We start from the raw sequence: 23,295 nt of genomic DNA on the forward strand, positions 1-23,295 counted from the left end.
TTCGTAAGACGACTTAAGAACAAATAGAAAGTTGACTATCGGTAAAGGTTTTATCATACTTTATTATCATTCTCAGTTATAAAACCGATAAGTGATGGCAAAGAGGACTGTTTAATATTACGCTAATCATTTTAAGTACGTAGCCTATCGGAAGAATTATTTGCCGTATCGAATAGTTTGTACCATTAAAAAAGTTTCGACCATATTTACCGCCCTACAGTATGTTCCATTGAATGCAAATGGAATTTCCGGTTATTATACATATATGGTAACCAGACTGTTCGAAACATGGTAATTCTTTTTTACCGTTCAACCATTAAAGTTTTCGCTGCATGTGATATACGAGTTTATTAAATTCACAGTGGAATTTCAATATACGAATATACGTACATTTTCAGCCATGGTAGAAAGTTTGGTTTTGCTTAATTTCAATTACTTTACGATGTTAAACGCGTTTCAACTCCCTGTAAAATATACACGGGTTTTAATTACGACAGAAGTCAGCAACTCTTTTTTCCTCGAGAAAGTTCCCGAGTTAAGAACAGCGTTATCACCGACAAATTAATTGCTTAAACACGTTACTTTATTGCTACGGATACAATGACAGTCGGTTTAAAACGCTAATGTGAAACCGATTAAAAATCCTGGTCCATGGTATATTTGTTACGTAGAGACTATATTTATTTAGTTCAAAAGAAACGTGGATTTGTTGAAGAGTTTCTCTATATTAATAAAAATATTTGTATAGATACATTTATATACGGTATGTTCTATAGGATATAAAAACATAAAAAAAAATTTTAAAAGAGGAAAACATTACTTACATTTTTGTGAATTATTTGTTTTGTACTTTTTATTATTGTACTTTATTATTATTATATTGCGTTATATTTATTATATTATATAATATGTATTTAAGCGAATAGATCACTATTTTAGCAATAGATGATCGATTTTTAATTCAACGTCGATGTCCAAAAGTCACTTTTCCTGTTTCAAAGATTTTTCATTTCGATCTAAAATTAATATTTAGAGAATATGTCGACATAGAAACATCAATTAGTTCGCGTGAACAAATACGTATACATAAATAAGGAAATACGATGATTTAAACAAAATCTTTTTAAGCATGTACGAGGAATGCAAGTAAAAGATGTTATTACACAGTACTTTGTTATTGTAATCGTTCATCCTTGTTTAAAATGCCAAAGCATTTGCAACAGCATCACTTCACTACCAAGATTAATGATATGCGCATTTACGCTCTTGCAAGAATGCAATCTACAGCACAATAAAATTTTCCTCGTGAGGTTTCACTTTCGGTGAAAATAAATCTTCTAGAACTGAATTAATCTTCGCTTCAAAACACACCTTCGCAATTCACTGTAAGCTTGTTTCTTTTTTACGTATTATTAGCCGTATTGCTTTACAAAAAAAATTGTCTGATACCTTGTCTACTTGGAAAAGAAAAATTTATATTACCTATGGAAATCAAAATTTTTAATATACAAGATAGCATCCTTGATAAAATCATTGAATAGAATGTGGGAAGCTGTAAATTTGTATCTTTATTGTATAATATCTCTATACATACGTGTATTTATCTTTATACATATGTATATTGACCTATAGCAAAATTAATGATACATCTTGCATCTCATTTATTACGAGAAACTTTATATGTACTTTCTTTTTTTATTCTAAATTTTTCGTTAATTAACTTGGTTAAATATTCATTAACTATACGTAACGAAAATTTCCCATTTTCCCAATATCAACAACGTAAAAAGTTTTCACAAAATTCAATTTCAATTGAAAATCGACTATGGATCAGGTATATCTGGCTAAAATATTAATTTCAGAAGTTAAATAAACGAAAGAAGCGAAATGAATAAGAGGACTATAAAATCAGCCATAAAATCGATCGCATCGAAACTATCGGCTTATACCTTATCATATTTGTTTAGTTTCACCTCTTACCATACATATCACATATGTTATCACGTATCATAGCATCAAAAAATTGTCCTTATAATAAAATCCAATTTCGATAAAACTAACAACGAGTTACCTCGTGATCTAATCTCTATCGTATTAATGCTAACTTTCGTTGACCGATCGACATAAAGATCGTTCTTTTGTTAACGCTAGCCGCACCATATTTCCCCTTCCACTTCGAAACGACCCCATTGAAGTTTCGCGATTTTTACAATGCAGCGATCGAAAGTTTTCGTTTTGACGCGCGACGTGGGCGTTAATTCGATGCGATTCAACTTTCCTTCCGGGATCGTCGCCTGTCCTATTCACGTTAAAACGCCACCTCCTGCTCGTGTTTGTCGCAGGTTTAGTCGCAGGCATGCACGAACCCATCATATAGGTTAGTCGTTGTTTCGTCTCGATGTTTCTCCTTTCTTCCTTCCTCCTTTTTTCTCTCTTTGTCTTTTCGTCTGCCTTTTTTTCTTCCTTGGTTCTTCTTTCGTTTACGAGCGCGTTGCGCAGCGGGTGCGGCGAAAATTATGTAACCGCGCGCGGATTTCTTCATCGCCGCTCGCGACTCGTGGTAATTACATTTCTACCGTGAGAGATATCAGTTTCTGGCCAGCGAGCAAATTGTTGCTGCCTGCCTGGCCCCTCGTTAGCGCAATATTCTAACGGCGATGTTGCATCGGCTCGTGAATAGAATACTATTTTGCTCGCGATATCTACGATAAACGTTTGGCGCAGAATCAACCCTTTCGAGACATTTTTCAACTTTGCTACGATCCTAGAATTTGTATAATTTGATCTTGCTCTTATTTACGGAAAGATTTAATTTAATATTTGAATTTAATATTTAATAAGAAAACGTTTTTAAACATTGGTATTTTAGAGAAACATCCGCGGGCAATTATGAAAGAAATTTATGAACGATTGTATCAAAGTACTTCATTTGGTTAAATCAAAATTGACAAAAATATCTGTAACCCCGTGCCAGAAGATGATTTGTTGCAGACACATTTCCTATTATTCGATTACTTTGTTATGTAAATTCCACGTGTACCATTATGTTGTTCAGCTAAAATTGCACCATATAAGTCTCATTATACAAACTAAAAACTGACTTCATCTTTATGTGTATCATTCTTGGTAAATCTGCCGGCAATTTATATAATGGAGTCTATAATTTCAGTGTAAAACCGTTCTCCGTTATTAACTGAAATAAGTGCTCCAGGCGAGTTTGAAATATAAACGTGTCATTTATATGAGACGTTTGTATCCCTTGTATGCAAAAATAATTCACAGATAGATTACTCTTGAGATGTCAGTAATCTTATAAATAGTTTTTCCCATTTCTTCGTTTAATTCTTGCTCTCTCACTTACGTGGGAATTATGTACAGAACAGTTTTCTTTAAAACAGAGAAATATATTTTATATTTGTTAAATATATTTCGCATACCTTTTAACGTAAGACTCGAAATTTGGAATTGTATATACAACACTTCTTTTCTTTCATTCTATTATTTTATACATTAACTTTTACTCGACATAATTAGCATCAGGGTATTCACGATAAAGTAGCCACTTGATTAATGTTGCTAGCAAATTCGTCGAACCATCCATTTAAACAGACTTCCCATTTCGTGTTTCAGCGATGTGACGCAGCCCATCAGGAATATTTTCACGCAAAATGATTCGTGCCCTTGTCCTTCTCTGCATGGCCGTTCTACCTCTTGTACGATGCCACAAGGTAAGATCGCGTCAAGTATCATCGGGATCGGCAAGGACGATGTTATTCCGTACAGACGCTTCCTTAAAACAAAGAACACGTGTAACGTGGTCGTGGTCGGTGGCGTTGACTCGAAATGACAAGATGTTCGCGGAATCAGACGACGTTAATTGTTGATTCTCCGCTGATTACGAAGCAAATTCACACTGCGTAAACACCGACTTCCGTTGGTAACGTTAGTCGCCTCGTTGATCAGAAAAAGTAACTAATCGTGGTCGTACGTTTGTTCATATTTATTTTTACGATATTATTATCATATAAATTAAGAGTTCAATTTAACATGAGTCACAATGTGGACGATGAACATTTTTTACTGAAACTTTTAAGTATAAAATCACCTACGTGGTTATTACCAATGACAACGTGACAAGAGACAGAGATTTATTAGTTGGATTTTGTTAAATAACGATGTGTCTTTCGGAAAGAAGAAAACGCTTGAAACTTGACTTTCGTCACAGAGATTTTCACTTCAAATTTCTCTGATCTGGTATTTGTTGCGATACTAACTATATTTAGGGTAATTTGAAGAGTTGTACAGATGTCGCAAATTGATGGGTTTGGTTAAGAGATTAGATATGCGTGTGTGAGTCTGATATGGCCAATTCTGAGACTGTGCAATACAATTTGCTGCTTACGATCGATTTTCCTGGTAATTAGGTCCTTGATAAAGAGTTCTTCGTTGATTTCAAGTGCATACGAGGCTGTACAGTTTTTCGAAAAGATCGTAGATTTTTTTACAAGACTTAAGAGATCATTTGGAAGGACTTTCTCAAGGTCATGTGTAAGGTAAGGTAGACGCAGCCTTTGGTGCCTTGTCAAAATCACTTTCTTTCACGATATTATCAATAAATCTTAAGATTTAAATTTGGTACGAATAATTGAACCGATAATAGAGTAAAAATCCCTAAGACAATTTGCGTCACAGATTACATACAGGATGCCCTTCGTGCAGTGTAATTAGACGCCTCTACTCTGGCATTTTTTATTATATGATTATCAAAAAATTAGTTTAAAAGACATCAATGTGTCAACAAAATCAATTAATTTCCTTCAGTCTGAGCAGTATTTAACAATTGAGTTATCTGAAAAAAGCAGTTTCATAACATCATTAAAGACAAAGAACATGAATCATAGGTGTTTCTGCAGTCGTATGATTTCGTCAAACGCCGATGTAATATTTTACATTTACATCCAGACGATGGTAAGACACTTACGCAAACAGACTGCATTTTTCGGTGAAATAGGCCGTGAAATGTTTCATTTCTCAAGGATTAATTCGCGAGTAATTGGAAATTCAATTTTCCTTTCATCGAATGATAATGTCTATCGAATGATACAAAAATGTTAAACAATTAAAAATGTTAGAAACGTTAAATAATTAGACCGACGAGAATAATTAGACAAACCGAGAGCAAATATCTCTTCTTTCGGTTTTATACAGTGGGAGATTAAAAGCGAGTCAATTATAGTAAACGAACGCGAGCAGCAGGATAATAAGGACAATGGCCACGATGCACGTCATCAGGAAAGTAACGTGGGAAGAGAAAGGAATAAATTGTACGTTGAACTCTAATCTAACGCGATACGTTTTCAATATCGTTCGAGCGCATCGTATCGTTTCAGATAATTCTTCTGAACCACCGCTCAACAAACGATTGATTTTTGCGCCTCAAGGTCAAAAATGAAATTATGCGGCAATCGTTTCAATATGCTGAAAATTCATGCAGTGAAAATAATTTGTTTGTCTCATTAAATAGAAGCGACCGTGTTTGCGTGCAAAGAATAAATTAATCTCCGTATGACTATATGGCGTGATGAAAACGGAATTATGATTTATCGTAACTCGAAAATTGTATTGCAAGCCCGCTTTTCATTAGCAAACCAACTGAATATTTCATTTTCAATGTAGCCAGCAGCGATACTGATAATAACATACGGGTTTACATAAATCTCTTCGTTAAAAATAACATATTGTTATCAGACTGTGATTCCATGGATTTGCAAGAAATTTCAAAATAGAAAAGTATCCCGAATCTGTATATAAATAATGTAGAAGAGAAAGCAAAATATGCGTCATAATATCTAACGGATAAAACGATTTTCAATTTATAATATATATATATTTCATAAATATTATATATATATATATATATATATATATATATACATAATATATACGTATTCCATTTTTTGAATTATACATGTATATCTCTACAAATATGAATTTGCATAAACGTCTGCAGCCTAGTCTAGTAATTATGACTCCGAAAAGTCTAGTAACTGTAACTCCAAAGAGGTAATCAGTGTTAAAAGATATAGCAATCATACTGGCGATGATAACATATCTAATATTCTGGGAAGAGCACAATCATTTGTTCACATCGTGTTCTATAAATTTAAGATTGTCTCTAGTTGATTCTGCAATCCGAGAAACACGTGCTTATCTTATACGACACCAGTCTGGGATCTTCGTTATCAAATTCCACGAGTTGGGGGAAATCCACGTGATATTTCTGCGCGTTTTGAATTATCTTTATGCTGTAGCTTTATATCATACTGTGTGTATTCAACATCTTTTTATCATCTTTCGCAAATCGTGGACTTCTGTGTTGTGTATCAAGCACCAGACGCTTTGTTTATTAAAGTATTAGCTATCGCGTTTACTGCGTTTGTCCTACTGTGATTGCTTTTATCATGAACCACCTGTTTTAGAGGATTACGAATCAGTGTGTTATTACATAACTTCCTGTCGAAAAAATTAAGATATGTCAAGATAAGTTGCTGAGATATCAGAGCATTTGTCATAGATATTCCATTTTCTTCGTGAGCTTCAATACGGATAAAGAAGTCTCTGATCTCTTCGGGACAAAGAGCAGAAAAATTCTTTGTACGCATTTACGAGTCATCGAAGAGCTACTCAACAAAAATCTCTGTAATCAATGTAAATCTCGACCCTATACAAGTAATACTAAAAAAAGTTAAAATTAGTCACGTTAAATTTATACATACTATATACATCCACGCTTAATTTTTAAATATAATCCATCAACCTGTGATATTTATAATTACTAAATTATCAATTTAATGTTTAAACATTCGTCATGGCTGAAATTTCATTTTTTTTTTAATTAATTATCTGTACTTATTATTTTACTATAGTATCGTTGTACTCTTTTTGTTAAGAATGCCGTACACGCGATCAGAATCGCTTTTGCATCCGACAATTTAAATTTCTGAGCCGACCACTCCTTTCAAAATCACGTTTTGCAATAAAATAAGAAAAATCGAGCGTCAAAGGTTCGCGGTTGTTTATCTGGTGATCGACCATGACAAATGCAAGCTGCTTCATGGCTCGGCAATCGTGTGTTTGCCATTCAAGAGGGAAATCGTGCTCCGGCTTCGTAGTACGCATACAATTAGGAGAACGACACGGTGATACGGATCTTTTTCGAGTAAATCCGGTTCTTTAACTGCGCCGCGGTTGCGTTGCTCGGTTTTCCGATCAAACGGTCTGTCGCGTCATTAAAATCATGGGAATTTGTAGCGAGACAAATTAAACGCCACCATTTGGGAAACACATGAGGAATTAACTTTCGACCACATTCGATTTTCCGCGAATCGAGAAAAGAAACGTCGAATTGTCCAAATTTGATGACATTAAAATAATAAAATATGGCGTAGGTGTTTCTGCAAATACTAATTGATTAAATACCAGTCACTTTTCATTTAATTAATTGTAATTAATGTTTAAGATAAACCTGAAACGAGAAATCATGCATAGCAATAAGATTTCTTTGATATTTTATTCAAATTGAAGATATTTCTCAATATTAAAACGATACGATTGAATCGAAAATGATCGGAAGAACGTAGCAGGATTAATTAATCTTTGATTGGTATTATCAGGTTATAAATAGTCCACAACAGTTTGGATGAAGTTAAATTAAAGTTTTAATTTTAGTTTGTATTCTGCAAATTAATATTCATTTCTGAAATTAATATATATACTTTATTTATGCTTTACGATGAAATGATATTTGTTCTTTCTTTCTTTTTTTTTTTTTTTTAATTCCTTACAAGTAATTCTATTGTATATTAAAAATTATAAGTAAGTTTAACGACTTTGTTTAATGGCGTGAAAACAACTTATTAAATAATATAACTCGAAATCTAATTTAAGTTAGTCGTTTATGATTTAACGATACCAGCTAAAGGTTGATACTTGTTAATTCCGAGAATGGGATCCTCATTAACTTCAAAGACACACGTGCACACAGAATACCTATTACTAATTGATTTACTCTACGATACCACTTTGTAATTCCGTGATGGCGATGCAGAGACCATTCTCTTCCAGGAAAACTGCAATTAAAGTAAACAGTAATGGTACAATTTGTGCATTCAGGCCGGTAAACAGCGCAAATAGGACATTGCACGCGATCGAATTTCCTAACATAATGAGTGAAAGTAATCGACCTTAGCAACCGTCAGGCAGCGCGATAGTTAATTGCAACTCGATTTCTGTGACACGTTATATACGTGGTTAGGTGTTCTTAAATGGTAGAAGCAGACCTTGGGCCGCGATTGGAAAATCTTTGAAATGCACACGCATCGATTACCTGCGGGACCGTGGCAAATGTGCTTCAACTATTCACAGTGCATGTGTCCCGACGACTGTTGATCATTGTCCTCGCAACAGCAGTCAATTAGCCATGCACTTGGCGGCGACAAAGCAACTCGTAATGAAACTGTTCTACTACGATTTGCTAATACGTGCAATTGCCGCAATTGAGTGAAAAAATGGGGCGTTGCCTGAGTGTTTTATGGAAATAGCTTTATAAGGAACGATGACGCGACGTGCGATTACATCCATGTTTTGCGAAAATCTTTTTTGTTCTCACGGAGGAAAGTGGATAGACCTAACTATTGCGACGGGTATTTCGCAAATTCGCGGATTTAACGATTCACAGATTGGTAGATTAAAGGTTGGAAAGATTCAAAATATGAAAATTGGAAAATTCGTACATTTGGAGAGTCTCGAAATTTCGAGATTGATGGATTTGAAGATTTAGAAATGCAAGGAGTGGGACGCTCCAAAATTTGGAGGTTTAAAAAAGACTAAAAGATTGGAAATCCGACAATTCGAGGAAACTTTGGAAATTCTAAGATCCTAAGATTTGTACACTTGGAGAGTTTTGAAATTTAAAAATTGAAAAATTTGAGGATTAAAAGACTGAAGGAGCGAAAGATTTATAAATTTGAAAATCAGAAGACTCTGAAGACTGGAAAATTTAAAAAGTTGCAGAAATTTGACAATTCGAGGAAATTTCAGAAATTCTAAGGTTCCAAGATTTGTACACTTGGAGATTTTCGAAATTTGCAAATTGAAAAATTTGAGGATTAAAAGACTGGAAGAGCGAAAGATTTACAAATTTGAAAATCAGAAGACTCTGAAGACTGAAAAATTTAAAAAGTTGCAAAAATTTGTCGCAGAGAAATGATTATTAACGCTTTCAAAAAATATGTTGAATAATTTTATCAAAAATATTATAGTCTGTTTAAAAACATGTGGCATAGACTAAGAGAAATAGTTCGTCGTAATTAAATATAAAATGTCGGAAAATTATATTACTGTAATTAACGTAGGAGTCCACGTACTTTGAAACACGTTGTAATAAAAGATCGAAAGTAACGGACTTGTTTCTTCGTGTTATTATTACGCGCTATAGTTCCCATGATACTACCACGATTACCTTTTCCTCGATATTTCAACACGACGTACTTGGCCGGGAACAATACTACTCGGCGAGAAACTATCCCAATAATGCGAAGAAAGCGAAATTAATAGCATTAAACTGACGTTCATCGTGCCTGTTCAAAATTTGGAAAATTACATAATGACTGGCAATAAGAAAATTGCTTTGGCCAAAACTATAAATTGTAGAATGATACTTCCGTGTTCGAAATGTCTTTCTGGAAAATAACTTTCTGCTAACCAAATGATTACACGCAACTCGCTATTTCGTCTATATTTTATAAATTTAGTAATATTTATACTCGTATATATACTTGGTACTTAAATGTAACATAAGTGAAAAGGAGAATATAGCGTTAAAACTAAACAAAAAATTTTTTTAATAATTAAAAAATGTATGATACGTTGTAAGAAAGCTAAGAATATTTTTACTATAACAAGGCATATTTTTTAAATGCTCAGCAAGATAGAAGAAACAAAAATTTAATATAAAAATAAGCAAATAAAAAATGTCATTTATTTGACATGATTCTTTCCCTCTAAATGAGCAAACATAATGGTGATTTTTCGAAATTGTTCATCTGCAAGAAAAAAAGATAGAAACGTGACATATTGTTTTTCTCCGGTTATCTTCGTATTAAAAAGAAATCCTAATTCTAATCTTTGAATTAAACAATTAAAATACCTGAAGCAGTTGCATCGATCCCTTCATTAACCTTTCGTCACGCGAATATCAACGTTGTTTCCTTGCATGCACGAAAGCATTTCATCACTAAGAAATATAAAGTACGAAGCGTAAAGCACATACTTACGATGAATTTCTTGTCTGTTGCAGATCCACGAACACATGACAAGGGAGGAGATGTTATCGGTGTTTCACACGGAACACGAGTCTGGTAATCACGGTGAAAAAAAATTTAATAACTAGCGGTAGACAGTTGTCTTTTCATTCAATCTGAACTCGATTCACTGCACGCCGATGGCCTTGCCACAAAACGGAATTCGTTGAATTAAATTCTCTTGCTATTGTACTCTGTCATTAGTTTCTTAATGGTGAAAATTGCGGAACGGTATCGTTATTATTCCGACAGAGATTGCACTAGTTTACTGTTGATTGGATAAAACATAGTTTCAAATATACATACAATGAAATAAATATTTAGTTCGTTAGCACACTGCCGACTATAAATATTAAGACACGTATTGATATTTTTGTAGAAATTGAATACCTTTCACTATTTTTATTTTCTACTTATTTATGCTCTCAAAAAATATGTTGAATAATTTTATCAAAAATATTATAATTTGTTTAAAAACATGTGGCATAGACTAAGTGAAATAGTTGGTCGTAATTAAATATAAAATGTCGGAAAAGTCATTACGGTAATTGACATAGGAGTCCACATACTTTGCGACACGTTATAATAAAAGATCAAAAGTAACGGACTTTATTATAAATCTATTATTTCATTTGCATTATACATATATGCCTTTTAATGTAATATGCAAATAAAGTTTTTTTAGAATTTCCTAATAAACGTAGCCAGGTGTATTAATACTTTTGACCGGTAGTATAGCTACATCTGTTAACCACAGAACGTCGCTACAGCTGTTACATTATATATTTCGAGGAATAATGATTCAAAGTTACATATTATGATACCTTTACGGACTTCGATCTACAAACCTGAATATTCATGATTTTGAACCACTTTTAGCGTATCAAAGTATACCAGGTATGCCAAAGATCGCAAGTACATTATATCGTAACAAGAATGATTTGCATTGTGCACCGCCAATTTCGAGTTATAAATTTTAATATCGATATCAATAGCATCCACGGTCTTGAATTATATTTAACGAGGATAACGATCTTGAGCTTTATGCATCTACATTGTAATAATCGAAATTTGTAGACTGTAATTTTTGGCAAGAAAGTGCGAAACCAGATATCGTTGATATCTCAACCTAACATCACGCAATACTTGCATTAATCTTTGCTGTAGTGGTAAAAAGTAATTTTCAGTAAAGACGACATATCAATCGTTTCAATTGATATCTGACGTTTCAATTCTAGTACCGACGTACGAAGTTATACCTGTGTTGCATTCAATGCACAAGAGAAGTATAGAGAAGCCGGAGATACACCTGAAGGCCTTCGGCAAGGACATCAGTCTGTCGCTGAAGCCTACGGAAGGGTTGCTGACAGCGAACCACTTGCCTATGTGGACTGTCACGAAGAACGCGTCGCAACCTGGTGGCCTCCACTATGAAAAGGTGACGAATGTAAGTTTTCAACGTGCGTCACGGAAAAATGATTTTTATTTTTCTCCTTAGCTCTTTTATTCTTTAAGAGATGTTTATTTATGAGCAGCTTCGTTTCTCTGAAAGTTCCTTTCAGTAACATTCCTCCACTGCTATTATGCGTATCACGCATGTATATTATTTCAAAGTTTTCAGATTTTCTTCTTTCGAGGCTTTCCAGATTTACATTCTACATAACTAATCAATGGCTTTTATTTATTTTAAAACGTTTATTCTTAAAATATTGACTTATACTTAAATTCTCTCTCTTCTTATCACCTTGCTACTAAATCACCTAAAATTTTTTCCAAAACAACGCATAAGAAAAATTCTAGCATGAATTACAAGACATTATATCATCAACCCTATCTTACAACCTTTTAACTTTCACAACGTTGTGTTTTTAATTTTGCAAAATTTTCCTCCCATCCCTGTTGCGTTCTCATACTATCCGACATTTCGCTCGAAACGGCATTATGTACATAGTGAGAAAAGAAGCGAGACTTTTTCATAGCGACGCGATTTTTCCTCAGGCCCACGAGTTTGCATTATTCCTTTAAATGGTGTAAATCGCATAAAATCGGCTACATATGGCCAGGCACGTTGCGATCACGTTGTATGTAATTGTTCTTCTCGTTTCAGGCCGACGTAGATATCGGTGACATCTATCAAGACACGACGAACATGGCGTCAATTTTGCTGCACCGGGACGCGAATGGGAAAGTGCTCGTTGTAAGAGGCCATTCTTTCTTAATGTACCTTTCGACATTCCCGCCATTATTGCGACTCGTCTTTCGTCAACCGTCGCGACTCACTTAGGGGCCGTCTTGGTTATAATTATCGCAATACCGCGATTCGTTGGGGACAACTGGCAGGGCCACGCTTAGGAAGGCTGCCCGACGTAGTTACAAGTTAGAACGTCCAGTAGTCCGTAAAGCAAAAGGATAGCAATTTCAAGAAATGCTTAGAAGAACAAAATTTATGCGTAATCGCTGAAAGAATTTTTGTTACGCGGATAATCGATGCAATTTTGTATGGTTGACCAAAGACGAATGGTAAATGACGTTGGGAAATTGTGACTAGAGGATTAATTCTTTGGAATTTGGAATTTGGTGAATGGAAGTGGGCATATTTGTACAATGGAACATTTAGTATCTAAATTAACAGGGAAACAGGATTGCTTGGATAAAGAAGTTTGTGTCAATTATTTTGTATTGTAGAGAGACAGAGTAATGTCAATGGCAATAGCAGAACATAAGGCGTAATACAAACGTGTTATTTTCAATTCATTATGGATCGTACTCGCTTTTTTGCTGCTAGATTGCATAAACATTTTAATACGTTAAGCTACAATTAACTGTATTCGGTTTATCCTTTAACTCTTGAAATTTGAAATTGCAATAGGAGGATTAAGTAAATTATAATTACACACATAATTTTCCTTTTTACCTAGATTTCATATATCTGACTGACCTTTTTCCACTGTGTTATTAACAAGTAAATATCAGTCACTCAAAGATCTGAAAAAGAATCCAACTTTCTGAGATGGACAAACATTCTAGACATCACATGTATCATATGTATCATATATCGTAATTATGCATCACTTACATAATCACGAGACAATTTTAATATTACGTTCATGAATATTCTTTTAGAACGTTAACAAAGCGGAGGCGAACCTAAAAGCATCTTTACAAAAATACCATTTGCTATGACCAAAACGGTTACACGTAAACGAGATTCAACAGAAACGGAATAATAAAGCGAAGTTGCACAAAATGGTATTTCGTGATCGTTTTGACATTTCCATTTCGAGCTCCGGTAATCGCTGCTTCGTCCGCGGTTCATACAAAGTGCGTTACGATGATATTGCTTGGGCAAAACCAAGGAAAAAAGCAATAAAATTCTCCATATCGGTTGCACCTTTCAGAACAGTGGGCAGCTCGGAACAGAAGGCAGCCGTTCTCAATGATTGCGCCTCCAACCAACCAAGACTTAATTTCACTTGGGAATTTCGATCTCTTATGAAGTCGTAAGGAAAAAAATTCCCGACACAAAACTGTTGCCAAAGCTGCTACGTATTCATCGAATTGTCTAAAACCTGTTGACAAAGTCATGAATGATAAGTGAAGGGATATTTTCATACAAAGATTACCCTGTTAACAACAAATTTTATTCATTACATAATTTTAATCGTATTTTCGAAAAATGAAGGTTTACAGTTGGGAGGAAAAGTAATTTAGAAAAAAAAATCGTAATTGATATTTTCTGGACCTTTTTCATGGAAGATGATTATTATACTTTATTAACTTTAATTTGCACAATTTGCATCTGCTAGCGGATTTATTTTTTCGCATCTTGTTTTTGAGAGATGTTGGTTTAAACTTGTATTAATTCTCTTCTGTAGACAAAAATTAGTAGGCTTCATAAATAAATTATGGAGATTATGAATAGATTATGCATAGACTACATTTGGGTTCGCCAACAAATTTACTTGTTTTACTCTTTCATATTTCATTTTTTTGCAATGTATTATTTAAAGATAAAATGTATAGATAAGAAAAAGATTTGTAATTTGTAACTGATAAATTTGTAATTGATTCATATTAATTATTGTCTTTAATTGCCTTCCGTAGAGAAGGATTAGCATATCTTATAGATTCTGAAGTGCTAAATCTGAGTCTGACAGCAAATTAGCAAAACGTTTTAATCGCATCTTGTAGAAAAAAAAGAGACACAAGTAACTATATCACTGTATTACTATATAACTATATTCATTTTTAAAACAAAACTTTTCTGTTTAAAACAATGAATTACACAAACAATGAAATATTACACTATTTACTAATTATAATATTACAGTATAATAATAGAATACATATATATTATTTACATATAACAACAAATAATTATGTTTCTTGGTTGCTTGATTGAAACTCGACGCATGAACTGATGAAATTGCCATTCATTTGCTGCTTTTATTATAGAAACTGAGTATATTGTAGCCTATAAATCAATCAAGGAACAAATTGTCGGTGAATTTATGTTCTTGTGGTTCTTCCTTTATGGAGAATTTTATGTGTGGAGAACAATTAGAAATCCTCTTGAAGCATTGACTACAGCTATTGTGACGATTGAAAGCGTAGTTCAAGGGAAAGAAATTCAATTGAAATCATGTATGAATGTAGGAAGATCGTTGCGTTTGTTTAAAACAGTAGAATTCCTAAAAAGAGAAATTTAGTCTGGTAATCAATAAAATGATCGTTATTATATAATTGCGTGAAAGAAACGAATTGTTTTATTCTAGACTTATATTCTTCAGTGAAAACGATTAGAGATCTCCCCTTGACAGTGATTTCATTTATGATCATGAATATTGTTCTTTTGACCAAGCGATCCGATTAATAAATTCACACGAGGTAGCATTGTAAAATCATGATCGTTTGCCATGATATTAATTAATAATATGCTTTTATTATATAATGCTAAAAAGTTAAAACAAATTATTTTATTAAAATATTTATATTTATATTTATTAAAATTTGCAGTAATAATCTAAATCACGCTTCTGACAACGCCAAATTATGCAATTCATGGAAATCCAAGTTTAAATCTACAGACGTTTATGAATTTTGAAATAAGAAGTCAATTAAATTTCTAAATATTCATTACCAGTAATTTGAACATAAGATTTATGAAGACGGATCCTCGTAAATTTTCCAAGAAAAACATGAATAAACAACTTTTTCTTTTCTTTATAAATTTTGCTTGTTGGCCAATAAGAAAAGAATTGAATTGAAAGAATTATTTGTTTTATAAAATATGAAATAGTTGCAGAAATAAACCCAAATATCAGGAAAACAACCGTTACGAATTTTCCATTAGCAACTGAAAAAACTGTGTCCGTATTGTTCACAAAAGGAATTCCGATTCTTTCACCAAGATAACTCCTTGGCACATCGAGTGCACATTATGCAGCAATTCATTGAAAATTCAGGTCTAAAATTAGCATTCTCTGTATCACCAGAGCATTCTCTCCTGTACAACAAGAATTTCACTGCTTACAGCTTTTTTTATTACTTTCATACGTCAAAAATCAGTTGAAAGGACGTTGTCCTTGACAAGGATCGGTTAATCGCTGCGTAGGATGAAACATATTGTACAGTGTTCGAGAGAAGTGCCAACAAATTTTTGAAAACCAATTTCGACATGTGTATGTTAAAAAGTATAAACCATGAGGAAAGGCTATATCATATCATATCACAACACAATTATGCGTACAAAAAAACATTTGTATTGTTTCCCTGCGGTGGTTCACGAAGGCATTTAAACAGTTGCTATGAAATATAGTTATAATTTTGAAATTTCATTAGCATTGTAATAAGATACGATTATTGCGACGATGTTGGTAACTTTGAAACCAATTTGAAAATGTACATATGTAGAAGTTACAAGATATTTTTTAAAGACTTGTATCACCTTTAGGTTATTTCTTTCTTCAACCATTTCATATTAAAACAATCCTTTCTAGTCATCAAGCTACATAAATCAAAATCAAATAAACTGGACTCTTCATTTTGTGGCGACTGACATGTAAATTACTTTGCATATGTTGCCGTAATCATTATAACATCTACTCGTTGGATTTATTGGAAAACTCTCTCTTTATTTAGTATTTTACATATATTATAAGTAGGCTATGGATTTTTACGCGTCTAAAAAGGAAATTTGAAGATGCAAAAATGCACAGAATGCATATAACTTGCAAAAGTACATACTGTATACAAAATATGATACTTAATACGTAAAACAATTTTCTACCCAGGTTCCATTCCTTTAATTATGTTTATGGAAATATGAATTTGCCTAAATATCAACAGGCTGGTTACAAAACATGTATGACGCAAGTGAAATAACAGATTTATAATAAAATAACTAGAAAATGAAAGCCACGAAGAACCATGCAGTTAGTACTAAATAAATTAACCACCATATGTAATTCTGTTTATATACTGCTAACTTTTGCAAAAGTAACCACACGAGAATAAATTCCAAAGATAACAAATATCGTCATTCCGCGTTACATAATGCTGTAAAAGCGTTGTTCTATATGACCCCATGTGTCCTGACAGTCCTGACCTTTCGCTTTCACTCTCCCTCCCTCGACGTGACCAATGCACCTCTCTCGGACTGCAAATCGAACATGTTGATCGTACCCGGATCGGAAATATCAATGATCCAGCGAATCGACCGGCTGTTCCACCATGGAACGTGTATTTCGTTTTCGCTCGTCCAACGTTCATGTTGGATAAAATTAGTCACGTCGTGATAATTGCATATAGCCAGGCGGAAGTCGTTGGCCATCGAATGGGAAATTGACGTAGAAAGCACGCGCGATTAAGCTATTAACCGATTATAGTTCGTTAACTCATTGATCGTGTAATTAAACATATTATTGGTACCGGAAATGCCGGTAGAGCTTCTAATTAGCTAGATTGTTTATTTTTCCTATTAATGTCTAGATACCAGGAACGAATATTATAGAAGTAAAGTTTCATTCAAATAATTATTTATGCAAAATTTGTATTCTATTTATTATTCGCTTCGTTACTTCGCCTTAAATAACATTACTTGACTTATTTAACGTTATTTATTTTTATATTGTGTATCATAAATTAATAGAAAGCTCATATAACTGTACAAAAACACTAGTACAGTACAAAATATATTAAGCAGTAGAGAAACTTGGTACAAAAAACTACATCTGAATAAGAGAATATTGATCCATTATTATGAAATTATGCCCATTTCTAACAATAGTATATACATTAATTAACAGTAGAAATAATGATAAAATGTGAATTATTCTTTATCCTTCATAAAGTATAAATAAATGTTCTCTACAAGATAACAATTAATGATGTGATTTGAACCAGGATGGTAATATCGGTGCAGAACTAGTGATTCGACCATTGCCAGATAGGATATTAAATGAAGTAGTAAACAAGGACTCGAATCTTCACGGAGCAGAGTTGCTGCCAAACGTAACGCGAAGTAAAGGGAACTTGAAGCGCACAAGCCATCACGTGGTGTACAAGAAAGTGACTCGTCCAAACGGCGACGAGTACAGCGATTTCAGTGAGTGATCTTTACGTATTACCACACCAGAAGGTGAAATCCTCCAGAGATCGGTTTCTCGTGATTAAACATCGATTTTAGCGCTGATGGAGCCCGATCACTTGGCCAAGAGGTACAGATCGAAACGATCGATCGCCGCCAGAACAAAGAGGGAAGCACCGTATGTGATCTACCCGGAAATCCTCTGCATCGTCGACTATGATGGATACAGGTGAAGACTCTTATTTATTGACAAAGATTAAATTGTTGGCGAGGATTAGTTTACCTTCAAGAGATAGCAGCTTATAAATGGGCTATGGATTTTTATGGATTTATGAGGTACAAAAGGTACAAAAATGCATAGAATGCATAAAATATATGAAACATTTAAAGTACTGTGCCTGTTTTTTTTACAGTATGAAATAATTTCTACCTGGATTTTAGTTTCTTAGTTTATAAAAATCTGAATTTACATAGATATATCCAGTTTACTTGAAAAAATATCTTTTTTATGTCGAGGAATAGTCCTTTTTTGTATAGGAAAATAATATGTTTCATATCATATCAAAAGATTATTTGCTTGATAGATGTGAAGACATCACAGTGTGTGAGAGATATTATGTAACAGATTATCCATTTGTCCGTATTAATATTCATTATTGGCTTATGTAGCAGCTGTTTGCAAGCAGCAAGTGGTTCAATTCTATTTATATACGTTCTTAATGAAGCATTTCGTTTGATTGTTAAAATAGAACAGCAAATGTTTAATCAATACCAATTCAATTTTTAATCGAGATAAAATTTATAATTAAATTCGTTTCTTCCAGACTACATGGCGGTGATAACGTGCAAATCAAAAGATACTTTGTGTCCTTCTGGAACGGAGTAGACCTAAGGTACAAGCTGTTAAAAGGGCCAAAGATCCGCATCAGTATCGCTGGAATCATTATATCACGGGTGAAGTGCAATTAATCATCTCGATCCTTTTACCGAACTATGATTTTTTTACGAATCGTTACATTTCCCACAACTTTCTCCTCCTTTTTTCTTTTTCGTTTCCTTCTTTTTTTTTTTTTTTTTTTCTTAAACGATATCTTTCAGGGCAGAGATGCTACACCGTATTTGGAAAGAAATCGCGTCGGACGAGACGCGATCGATTCGGCAGCTGCGTTGACCGACATGGGCAAATATCTCTTCCGAGAGAGACGACTTCCGGTGTACGACATCGCTGTCGCTGTCACAAAGTAAGAGTGTGCATTTCTTTAAATTCAACCTAATTACCACATTACGTTTCACGTGATTAACATACAAAATCTTCTTCCCTGACAACTTTTCTCGCTCTCCCCTTTTTGTCTCATCTTTCGATATCAATGACAATTTAAACGACTTGTTTTCTTTTTAATCGAATACGTGGAAGAATAGTGAAACTCGAAAGGAAAATGATAACGATTAACTTGAAAGCGTGTAAAAAATATTGAGAAGCAGAGATTTCAATCGAATTTCACGCAATAACGAATACGTTCTATGGCCCCGACATTATGCTATTACCGTTTTACCACAGCAGTCTAGTGATTTCATACTGTTTGATTTTTATTTCGCAAAACAGGTATGATATGTGCCGTCGTAGGAAAGGCGGCCGCTGCACTAAGGGAACTGCCGGTATGGTTTATTACATAGCGATCACGCTTTCTTTTTCAATTTGTTTATTTATTTCTTTTTAATCTTATTTTATTTTCGTTCATATTCTTTTAACGTAATTAGCGTTGTACAGTATTTACACCTAGCTTAAATATAATTTTTGGCGGTGCAGTGATGGCGTACCACGATGGGGATGGTGCGTTTACGGGGATAAACGATACAAAAGTGACATTCTTTCTCGTCGAAATAGTGTAATATTTGTACTTTCTTGTTTTGAAATATTCTGTTACAATGGACAGTAATTTTCAGAAAGATACAAATAAAATATATACGTAATTTTCATTAAGACTGAAAGAGATTTAATAGTTCTTAAATAATAAACTCTATGTAAAAATATAGACTGTACTCGTATTTTGTCGAACGAGAAAGTATGCTCTTTTAACGCACTCAGTTTAATCTAGTGTAAATACGGTGTTGAATACTCAAATTGTAGTTATTTAAAATACTGTACGCTATTTTAGTAAAGAATAAGCTTGCTAAACATTGCGCACATTCATTATTACTCTCGTAGACACGAAGTATACAGTAGAATTGATCTTCAAGAGGTAATGGTACACTAATATATGTAATCCATAACACGCGCGCGTGTTGGCTTTCTTATTCTGCCTGTTATTAGACATCAATCTACTAAACTCTAATTATAGCATACAAACCTACATCAATGAATGCGATCAAACGCGGAAATAATTAAAATTAAAGATCAAAATCCATATGCATCCTCTAAACCTTTCAATCGAACTTCTCATCTCTTTAATCCAAAATTCGATAAGCATGTGTGCATAGTATCGAAAGTGTTAAAACCAGGAAATCATAATAACAAGCCTCATTGTACATATTTCGTTTTAAATGATAATACAAGCGGTAAAAAGAAAATTTCGTTTCAAGCCTCGAGTTACGAACATTCACGTCGACGTTCACGATGTATATAATCTTCTCCGATAGGTCGAGTTCATAATACATATATATAAATGGTACTCCTTCATGCGATTTCGAGAAGCAACGCGATTCAAAAGCTGCTAAAAAGGAATCGGCTGTAATTATTCATACCTGAGACGCAACACTCGCTAATTGGCAATTATTTACACGCGTGCTACTCGTAGTGTGTTTGCTTTACCGTAATTCCACGCTATCGCCTTCCGCAAGCCGCGTCCTCAACGCTGAACAAGGAGGAGACATCAAACACGGTGTGTGATATCGCTTCATCACGGTGTTTGCTTTTCGTTATCAATCAAGTTAATGTCATTCCTCGTAAATCAATACCATTAATCGTCTGTCGTACGTGAAGTCTTGCAAAGATTTCAAAAACATGCAATTTCCATGAAATTTTCATGTGCGATATCTGTATATTATGAAATATCATGATTTGTCAGAATAATGGGAGAATTAACCATTCTTTTCTCTGGAAATAGTTCTTTTGTTATATTTGTCAGAGATTAACTTATTAATGATAAATTATAGTCACGTGGACTATTATAAAATCGACAGGTCGTTATCGCGTCATACGAAATTATTCTGAAACTACTAAAAAACTAGTACGTATATATTGAATACAATGTATATACTATCATGCATGTAATATAGCAAAACGTCACAGTAAAGAAATTATAATATTCAACGTGAAAAGATATGAAATTGCCAGATTTTTCGCACATTCCTTACATTATTTATCAAAGAGCATTTATCAGAGAAACAAAAGGGCCTCACGCGTTAATCATAAGAATCTTATGCTAAGACATAAAGAAATAGATCCAAGCATACCTTAGTATCCGAATATTGTCCTAACTCATTGTATTATATATTACAAAATATCATGGCTTTAATAGGCAATATATATACATAATATATATAGAGAGAGAGAGCATTTAAAAAATGGTAGACTCCATTATAGGAATATTGTATGTATATATACTACAAAATACTATAGTTTACCGAAATGTAATGGATATTAGACATATACGAGCGGCACGTTCCCAACAATTGTCCCGTGACGTGGTCCGAAGCAGACTGGAATTGTGAGTCCATATGATAAAGAGGAACTTTTGTTGTTGCATTACAGATTAGATATGTGCAGGAGGCAATACGCGAATGACGTGTGCAATAGAGGAACCGCAGGTACGTTTCTCGAGTTCGAAGGAAACGAGATTGACGAGAACAGAAAATTGTCTTTGATCTATCTATGTGCACTGCTCTGCGAACGTTTTTTTCTTTTTTTTTTTTTTTTACTTCTCCAATCTAAAATTTCTTTCGCTGCAACATCCCGAGAACATGTATCGTATGGTTGAAAACGAAGGAAGTTCTCGAGGCTTTCACAGCCAGAGTTCTTTCGTGGTACACATATATGTACTGTTCGAGATTTTAAAACGCGAATCATGCTCTTTTGGACAAATCTGTTCCGGTGTTTTGTTATATTTTTAATTTTCGATGAAGATATTCCATGTACTTTTATCATACTGCGAATTTAATGTACGATTTAAAATGGAATATTTTGAATAACTCAAGAAGTATTTAATATTAAAACTACGAGAAACTGCATTATATTACAAAAAGCTTTAATTTCTTAACATACATTTAATTAATTATCTATCGAATTAAACGTCGACTTATTCTATTTACTATCCTACAATCGAAACTTCATTTCGTTTCGATTTTACTTCAGACTAGTTATTACATTAATATCCTCCGCAAAACACTGGAATTATATTTCCAAGAAAATGCCGCAGTTTGCAAAAACCTCGAATAGTATAGCATTTCAAGCTCGTCTACGTTGCTTTTATCTATACTTATCCTGTTTGTTTTCACTCTAATAGCTTGAATGAACTTCTTCACTCTGTGTTTGAACTTGATTATCACGAGAAAAAAAAATGGCTGGACAAAAAACACCGATCAAAACTTCCCTCGAGCTGAGCGTGAAACATTCTATCGCGGCTTGCCACGCGTGTTTTCTTATTTCTGGATCTCACTTTTCTTAGTCTGGGATACAAGTATGCCTTTCTCTCCTTCACTTACACTGTCACTCTGTCTTTCACTCTCCTGATTCTCACTGTGAACGTATATATACGAGCGAAAACGAAAGCGGTATTATACCTATCCTAAACAAAAAAAAAGAAAAAGTAGAAGAGAAAATAGGTTTAAAAAGTAAAAAAAATTTCTTATTCGACAATTTTTCATTTTTAAAATCTTCTCTGCTCGTTCACTTTTTGCACAGTGGCTACGGTTTCCTATTTTGTGTGTGTGTTTGTGTTTCACGTACATACGTATGTACATAAATCGTACACGACCTTGGCATTTGTACAATCGATCGTTTGCAATTACTTTTCTATATACACTTTACCATGGAATATTATCAAATTGATCGTTCGATCCTAATGGTACCTCGTTGGTCTAAGAATAATTTGAAAAAATATATCTATTTATATATTGCCGTATTAATTCGAGTAGGCGTATCCGGTCGAAAGATGGTTTTGCGAAAAATGACTTTTAGTATTTAACAACCAGGTATCGATTTCACATAACAGCCGAAATATAAACTTTTCTATCTTTAGTTTCAATGCAAATACAACTTTCTTATTTAATATACATATAGATGAATTATTTTTCTACTACTTGGCAGCAATGGTTTGATTTAAACGAAAGTGTGCCGATGCGACCTTT

At 33.6% G+C, this 23,295-nt stretch overlaps 1 protein-coding gene across 5 annotated transcripts in view; it reads left to right on the forward strand.

The window, feature by feature from the left end:
* LOC100649950 (A disintegrin and metalloproteinase with thrombospondin motifs 4) overlaps positions 1-23,295 on the forward strand; it is an 82,241-nt gene that overhangs the window by 51,743 nt on the left and 7,203 nt on the right. For 4 of the 5 annotated variants that reach the window (XM_048406938.1, XM_048406939.1, XM_048406940.1 and 1 more), the window contains exons 3-11: positions 3,631-3,728; positions 10,358-10,418; positions 11,600-11,808; positions 12,469-12,558; positions 17,766-17,967; positions 18,049-18,178; positions 18,774-18,903; positions 19,048-19,190; positions 21,701-21,756. In XM_048406938.1, coding sequence (XP_048262895.1) covers positions 3,669-3,728; positions 10,358-10,418; positions 11,600-11,808; positions 12,469-12,558; positions 17,766-17,967; positions 18,049-18,178; positions 18,774-18,903; positions 19,048-19,190; positions 21,701-21,756 — 1,081 coding nt within the window. In that variant the 5' untranslated portion in view covers positions 3,631-3,668. Of the gene's footprint in view, positions 1-3,630; positions 3,729-10,357; positions 10,419-11,599; positions 11,809-12,468; positions 12,559-17,765; positions 17,968-18,048; positions 18,179-18,773; positions 18,904-19,047; positions 19,191-19,552; positions 19,606-21,700; positions 21,757-23,295 lie in introns of all 5 variants that reach the window. The other variant, XM_048406942.1, reaches the window with a different exon arrangement.

This window comes from Bombus terrestris, chromosome 6, assembly GCF_910591885.1.
Source record: "Bombus terrestris chromosome 6, iyBomTerr1.2, whole genome shotgun sequence".
Taxonomy (NCBI): Eukaryota; Metazoa; Arthropoda; class Insecta; order Hymenoptera; family Apidae; genus Bombus; species Bombus terrestris.